At 46.7% G+C, this 8,295-nt stretch overlaps 1 protein-coding gene across 4 annotated transcripts in view; it reads left to right on the top strand.

Annotated features, from left to right (window-relative positions):
• The window catches only part of fbxl17 (F-box and leucine-rich repeat protein 17), a 208,851-nt gene extending 201,654 nt beyond the window's left edge, over positions 1 to 7,197 (top strand). The window contains exons 9-10 of one of the 4 annotated variants that reach the window (XM_048244653.1): positions 4,826 to 4,968; positions 6,513 to 7,197. In XM_048244653.1, the coding sequence (XP_048100610.1) occupies positions 4,826 to 4,968; positions 6,513 to 6,554 (185 nt within the window). In that variant the 3' untranslated portion in view covers positions 6,555 to 7,197. Of the gene's footprint in view, positions 1 to 4,825; positions 5,650 to 6,512 lie in introns of those variants that run through there. The other 3 variants (XM_048244654.1, XM_048244650.1, XM_048244658.1) reach the window with 3 other exon arrangements.
• The last annotated feature ends 1,098 nt before the right edge of the window (positions 7,198 to 8,295 follow it).

Genomic DNA, 8,295 nt, shown 5'->3' with positions numbered 1-8,295 from the left:
ATGGAAAGGATACTTTTATAACCAGTGTGGCTGTAAGCCTAAAGAAGTTTTCCAGTGACCATATTCTTTACTAGTAGACTTTGAATAGGAGCACCATCCCACCTCCACAGTAGTATAAGTATGTATAAGTCTATATACTCTTTTGATCCCATGAGGGAAATTTGGTCTCTGCATTTATCCCAATCCGAGAATTAGCACTCAGCACATAGTGAGCACACAATTAGGTGAAGCACACACTAATCCCGGCGCAGTGAGCTGCCTGCATCAACAGCGGCGCTCGGGGAGCAGTGAGGGGTTAGGTGCCAAGGGCACTTCAGCCGTGCCTTCTGATCGGGGTTCGAACCGGCAACCCTCCGGTTACAAGTCCAAAGCACTAACCAGTAGGCCACGGCTGCCCCCCCCAGTTTAGTTTACTAACATGAATAACTCGGATGCCAAAATATAGTCAAAGCTGTTTATTCCATTAGAATGTATAGCGATACAATCCATATGCATCCACTGGTAGCCCAGTGTCTCTACAGGAGAATGTAAAGAAGCCCAAAAGACTTCTTAGAAGACTGAAACGTTCCACATATTCGACACACCTGACCGGGAGCGCGACAATGTGACGTCACAGAAGCGCCGTAAACATTTATACTCGCGCGTCGTGGTCACGACACTAGTTGCAATATTCTCCTGAACAGAGGTGTCGCTGTTGTGAAAAGATTAACGCTAACTACGTTACACAGCAGAAGAAGCTGCATTAAGAAAAACTAGTAGCAGAGAATGTAAACGGGCTCTGCTATTAGCTAGCCTTTGTGATGGTACTTCAGACTTTGGTTGCTACTATTCACAACTACCACCATCATTATCATCTAGTTTCCAAGGTGTGCGCACAGGTAGATAGATAGATGGATATATAGATAGATATTTTAGTCATCCTGAGGGAAATTTTAATAATTTAAACATTTAAACAATTTAAATCGTTTCTATTCTTTCCTCTTAATTCCATGTGTTGCAACTCTTGCTGGTAACTTTGTTAACTTATCCAGCAAACTATTAAAAATTCACGACTGTATCAAAACACTGCAACTCTCGCTTGCCCTCGAACTAGTCCATCTTCCTGTTTCCGCTTTGATGCGCTCGTCTGAAAAAAAATGAGTGGTGCGCTACCTCGGGCTACCTGGCTAAAATCCTGACGTCACGGTGTCGCGCTACCTGGCTAAAATCCTGGCGTCACGGTGTCGCGCTACCTGGCTAAAATCCTGGCGTCACGGTGTCGTGCTACCTGGCTAAAATCCTGGCGCGCCAGCAAGATCTACGTCATTTTGACGTCACGGTGTCGTGCTACCTGGCTAAAATCCTGGCGCGCCAGCAAGATCTACGTCATTTTGACGTCACGGTGTCGTGCTACCTGGCTAAAATCCTGGCGCGCCAGCAAGATCTACGTCATTTTGACGTCACGGTGTCGCGCTACCGGTCGGGTGCGTCGAGTATGTAGAAGCCGTTACTCTCTTTCTCTCTCTCTCTCTCTCTCTCTCTCTCTCTCTCTCTCTGTAATTCTGTCTCTTTGTGCATTTGTATTCATTTATGTTTCTACAGACACGGAGGCTTGACATTAAAGGCACTTTTAATACACTCTGTGGCATTCTTCACCATGACTGCTTAATGATTAGCAAGTCAAACCAGCACACACTCACGCGGATGTGCACACACACTCTCACACACATACACACACACATATATTGAGTGCTATACATTTTTATAGGGCAAATTGGAATGTGTGGTTCTCTTGATGTGGTGTAGTCTCTCTGCGGGAGACACACACACACACACACACACACACACACACTGGCCTTCGTCTCATCTCCAAGGGTAAACAGCACATGTATAGTGCAAGTGGCAGCAAGCAAAAGAGTAAGAAGGAAGAAAAGCCAAAAGCCATATGATGAACGGAGGGGAGAAGAGGCTATGACATGAAAGACTGTGTGTGTGTGTGTGTGTGTGTTATATGAGCGACTGAAGATGAGAGAGAGCTGTGGAGATGGAGGGAGAGGAAGAGAAGGAGAGAGAGACTCATCTCATCTGCTGGATGCTGTTGTCAGCAGGGGGCTGTAATATGGTCTGGCCTGTGGATGGAGGCAACACTAATGTTCATGACTTTTAAATGTGCTCACTCATTATCGCCCCGGGCCCAGTGGCTGGGTAAACAGCACACCCGTGTGTGTGTGTGTGTGTGTGTGTGTGTGTGTGTGAGGGTGAAAGAAAGAGGGAAATATATCCCCAGTTGACAAACTCGCATGGCAGCCAACCAAAATGCATTAACACAAGGCAGGCCATCAGGCACATCACAGCCCAAAACAATAGTCCTTCATCTCAGGTCTTGGTGATGTGTCCTCTGTGTGTTTGTGTCTGTGGGTGTGGAAGAGTCCACATTAGGCCTAATGTCTGAGTTTTGTCTATAGCACATACATCGTGTGTGTCTCTGTAGAAATGTTCAGTGTTATTATTTTACGGGACGGCGGTTTCCCTGTCTTGTTCTCTCCGTTGGTGTGTGTGTGTGTGTGTGTGTGTGTGGCGAGAGCTCTGTGTGTGTTCAGTTTAAAGTTACGAGACTCAGAGACTCCTCTGTCTCTCTGTCTGCCTCAGCATCTTGTGCAAACATACAACATGCCTATCTCATGACCACAGACATGCACATATTCACTCACACACACACACACACACACACACACACACACTCTAACATGTATGCGCACACTTTGAGATACAAAGAAGTAAAGTGGTGTGTGTGTGTGTGTGTTTTCTTTTTGAGGGGGCATGGAGCATCACCAGTGGTGGTCTAGGGAAAATGTGAAATGTAGCCGTGCAACAACCATGACCTCCCTCACGACACACCTCACTGACTGTGTGATAGAGTGCTTCACACTCCCATTCTCACACACACACACACACACACACACACACACACAGACTCTCAGACAGAGCCCATGAGAGAGACAGGGAGTTATGGAATACAGTCAGATTAAGTGTTAAATGTTTACGATGTTGTAACAACCTCTTAGTAGGCGAACATCACGTTTGTTTCTGTGTCTGCGTGCCTGTATGCGTGTCTATATGAGTGAGGCATCGTTTGATTTTATACACCATCATCTCTGATTCTCTGCATGCATTTTCTAAGCATGTTAGTATGATTCTTACAAGGTATGGAAAAGTGGGATTTTAAATCATGCACTAATAGCAAAATATCAAGGGCCAAATTATCAAAAGAAAAACCTTTTAAGAGTTATTTTCGAAAGGGCTAATTATCCATTACTTCTGTGCAGTGTCTGTGAGATTGTGCATGTAATTTGTATGGTAAAATGTGATTAATAAATGAACAGGCTTTTCTGATGAGTTTTTGAGAGGACAATGGATTTTCAGATATCATATACTCAAATATATATTATATTCATTCAAGAGTGAACCTGATGAAGCATAGGCAAAATGCGTTGTTCACTACTAAATAAAATCAGCAAAGAAATCCCACCAGTGTGAGGTGATCCTTCACTCTCCTGTTTATCAATTAATGACTGCACCTCACCAGCACCTGGAAGGCTGTGCACGGGAATTTCATCCTCTTCAATATATTATATTCTATATAATGTTTGTTGTGTGTGTGTGTGTGTGTGTGTGTGTGTGTTCCTGTCTGTTTCCTCTGGGCACAGGTGCCAGTAGTGGTCATGCATGTGAGAATTGTTTCTCTGCCCAATACAAGCCTAGTGCCACCACCCTCTAGTCCAGGGGTTTGCAACAGGCGGCCCGCGGGCCAAAGCTGGCCCACCAGCAATATTATTTGGCCTGCCAGATTATTCTTGTAGTCCAATTTTCTTTAAATCATTTACAAATAGCCTATTTACCAATCAGACCACGTGTGTTTAAACAAATATGAGAAAGAACACCAGACGCACTATTATCCAGTCCTTTGATCCCTGATCCTCTGCCAGCGCATGTTGCGCTTTCGTGCCTCTGGCGGGAGTGGATAGGCCACCTTGAAGGTGCAGCTTCGTCTTTTAATGCCGTTCCTTTCAAACAGTGATGCATCATTGCAGATCAGACACACGGGCTTTGCATCTGTGAAACCGGCTAAGATGAACGCAAACTAATTCTTTCCAGTCCTTTTTAAAGGCTTTACTTTTGCGGTAAAACTTCCTGCTTTAGACATTTTCTCCCACCTAACTTATATCTGTAGCTCGCTCCTCACTCTACACGCTAATATTTATTGTATCTATCCTCTGGCCCACCATCTTTTGGCTAAGTAAAATAACTGGCCCGCGCCCAAATTTACTTGCCGACCCCTGCTCTAGTCGTTGTGATAAATTAGTGTGTGTGTGTGTGAATGAGAGCGAGAGGTTGAGGTAAGGGTTTTCTCATCTGTGGAAGCAGCTGTGATTCTTGGCTAATCACGAATGACTATTGTGCCTATTACACGCACACACACATACCAAAACACACTCTACTTTTCCGAGAAGTGGTTGGGTGAGCTTGGCTTGTTTTGGTTGTTTTGGCCAGTTAGATCCCTCACACAGAGAGCCATCAAGTCTGTTCCTAAACATGGGGGAGGCTCATGGCTATGGGTGGGTCCAGCAGGCCAATCTTGACCAAAGAGGACTGAGCTTTAGAGTTAACCCTTTCATGTCCTCACTGACTGATCTTCTGTCTTAATGGTAAAGGACTGAGCACCTGTCCAGACACCATTCTTGTTTGTGTGTGTGTGTGTGTGTGTGTGTGTGCGTGTGCGTGTTTCATTGTTCTGGATGATGTGTTTCAACTGACCGTGGTCTGTGTGCTCTGTGTTCTCCTGCAGCTCTGATAGCGATTGGCCAGTACAGCAGCAGCATCGAGACGGTGGACGCTGGCTGGTGCAAAGACATCACTGACCAAGGGGCCACACAGATCGCCAAGAGCAGCAAGTCTCTGCGCTATCTGGGCCTCATGCGCTGTGACAAGGTCAGTGCAGTCATGCGTACACACACACACACACACACATACACAGTTATGCTGAAAGAGAAAAAAGACTTCAGTAACCAGGACGTTCCACAGACAGCTAAGACTAGCAAGTCAGCCTCACCTGTCCCTTATGCGCTATGACAATGTTACACACACACACACACACACACCACACTGGTACAGAGGAAGAGAAAGAGTAAATCACTGACCAAGGAGCCAATCAAATTACCTTGAAGTGAGTCACTGTGTCACATGGGACAAGGTCAGCAAAGCTCTCTCTCTCTCTGTCTCTCTCTCTCTCTCTCTCTCTTTCTCTATCTTATTACAGTACATGTGTATACATGTTATATGCATTTGAGCACTTGAGCAGATAGATGTGGATATGTGAAAATATACAATCTATGAACACAAAATGTAAAGACGTTTTCTGGACGGACACAGATGCAGACAAACATTTCCTCCCACATACACAGGACAGAGGTGCAGCTAGTCACCCACAGGAGTGTAGGCCATGCTGCACTCTCAGTGGTCAGAAAGGCACCAGTTAAAGCCTCTGACCTCATCCTTTGACAGACCTTACACACACACATATATAAAGGTGCCAGTAGTGGTCATGCATGTGAGAATTGTTTCTCTACCCAATACAAGCCTAGTGCCACCATAGTGCCAATTTTCTTTAAATCATTTACAAATAGCCTATTTACCAATCAGACCATGTGTGTTTAAACAAATATGAGAAAGAACACCAGACGCACTATGATCCGGTCCTTTGATCCCTGATCCTCTGCCAGCGCATGTTGCACTTTCGTGCCTCTGGCGGGAGTGGATAGGCCACCTTGAAGGTGCAGCTTCGTCTTTTAATGCCGTTCCTTTCAAACAGTGATGCATCATTGCAGATCAGACACACGGGCTTTGCATCTGTGAAACCGGCTAAGATGAACGCAAATTAATGCTGCACTCTCAGGGGTCAGAAAGGCATCAGTTAAAGCCTCTGACCTCATCCTTTGACAGACCTTACACACACACATATATAAACACCCACCCACACACACACACACACACACACACACACACACACACACACAATTTCACTCTCTCTCACTCCACACTTTCTCTTTCATTGCCCCTCTCTCCCTTAAAGGCACAGAATCATCCATCATACTAAACTAGGTCTTACCTGCTGTCATAGAGCTCTTCTCATACTGGGAGGTCCTCTTGTCTCTCTCTCTCACACACACACATACACACACACACACACACACACATACACATATTCTCCCACCCAGTCTTCCTTAAATCTCCACTTCTGCACTCTCTGTCAGCGACTCTAAATTCAAATAAAAGAAATCAAATCCAAAGTCATGTAGGTCTTGAAATTGGAGCAAGAGTTCCTCTTTTATTCTCTCCTCTCCTCTTCACCTTTTCACCAGTTCTCTCTCTCTCTCTCTCTCTCTCTCTCTCTCTCTCTCTCTCTCTCTCTCTGCTTCTCTGCTTTGGGTTCTATGGCACGCTGGATTTGATTGATGTGACTGTTCTGACTACAGTACAGCTGTGGGAGAGCAGCTGCAGCGTCCGAACCACATTGAGCTCGAAGTGCTCCGGAGGACTCGACCAGCGGTCATTTCCCTGATCCCCCCATCTCTCTCTCTCCTACTCCCTTTTTGTCACTCTCCTCTGTCCTACCTGAATAAAGGCAGCAGTCCCCAAAAATATACTTCAAAAATGAGGTCGTATCTCATATGAATTCATTCACAGTCAGTCACAGACTACCCATCATGCACAGACCACAGACACTCAACACAGGCCCTCCACACTACACAAACCTGAGTCCAGTGTCCTAGAGCACAGTGGTTAGTTGAACAGACCATGCATCAGTAGTGCAATAAACAAGCATAACACACTGAGTGTGAGATGGTGCCGGACTCTATAAATGCTGGCACTGGGAGTGGAGAAGCTGCCCTGCTGGCTGCCGTCTCCTAAGAAACTTCTTCTCCCACTGAGTGGACTTTTTGCTCTGATTTAGGGGCTCCATCAGCCAGAGATCAGTCTGTGCTTAAACAAAATGGCGTGGAGTAAATTAGCCCTTAATTAGCATTAGCGCGCGGAGCGGGGCCATTAAGGAGTTTACACTGCCAATACCAGCCGTCGCACATCATTAGGGCCGCAGGGCAGCTGATGAGGCGGGGCAGCTCCTCTCCGCGCCGCGCCGGGCAAACAGCGGGGGATTGAAACCTCATCTCCACACCACAGCCACGGGCGCAGGGCACTGTCCTTCACGCTGGCAGCGGGCGGACGTGCGTGTCGCACTCGGCCCCGACTGGCCCCGTCTCCACAGAGGCATGGCTGTGGTGTGAGATGACGCCTGCGTCACCCCGTCGAACCTGATAGCAGGTGCTGCCTGAGTGATTGACACCTGGCAGCTCCTCTCTGACCCCTGCCGCCTGATGGGCTCTCCCATTTGAATACGAGCGCAGTCCTGCGTGCACTGCCCACGCCTGACCACAGCACCCAGACACTGGGGCATTTACAAGCGCTTGTGTTGTCAGATAAAGGTCCTCATTTTACATTCTCTTTGCGTGAGTTGTTGGGTGTGTTAGCACTGATTCATAATTGGCTGTGTTTCTTTGAGAATTATTTTATTTTCCATTTCAATTTGTCGAAGTCATTTTGAAATGCATGTACACGCACACAAATATGCAGAATGCGTTCCATTTCCATGAGGAGCGGTGTGTCCTCCCTGGGCTGACGGGGGAGGGGGTGGGAGGGAGGGCAGTCTTTTCTCAAGAGGCTGCCTTACAAATAGACCCCATGAAAATTAAATTACATTTCACCTCTCTCGTGAGAAATCTCCCATGAGTTATGACTCTGTGTGTGTGTCTGTGTGTGTGTGTGTGTGTGTATTAGTATTCATTGCCTGCATGGGTGAGAGTATGTCTCTGCATTTGTATGTGGATATCACGTGTGTGTGTGTGTGTGTGTGTGTGTGTGTGTGTGTGCGTGCGCGTGTGCGTGTGTGTGTGTGTGTATGTCTGTGTGTCTCTCCGTTTGTGTGTGTATCTCTGTGTGTGTGTGTGTCTGTCTGAATATTTGTGTGTGTGCCGGATGCCCTTGTTTCATCTGGATTAAGTGCATCAGTGGACACCCTCCCCACTCTCCGGACCTGAGCTATGGCGTCTCTATGATAGGGTGATCCATTTGTCTCGGCGGGGTTTGTTTTTCTTAGTATGTGACCTCACCGACAGTAGTGATAATATCCACCAATGGCGTCCGGGCTGAGCCGCTTCTCTGACTGTTTCTCAGTGGGAGTTAATTGGAACCAGCGCTGGG

Source organism: Alosa alosa, chromosome 5 (assembly GCF_017589495.1).
Source record: "Alosa alosa isolate M-15738 ecotype Scorff River chromosome 5, AALO_Geno_1.1, whole genome shotgun sequence".
NCBI lineage: Eukaryota > Metazoa > Chordata > Actinopteri > Clupeiformes > Clupeidae > Alosa > Alosa alosa.
Note: the sequence above shows the minus strand (reverse complement) of the source record. Positions and strands in the feature narration are given on the sequence as shown.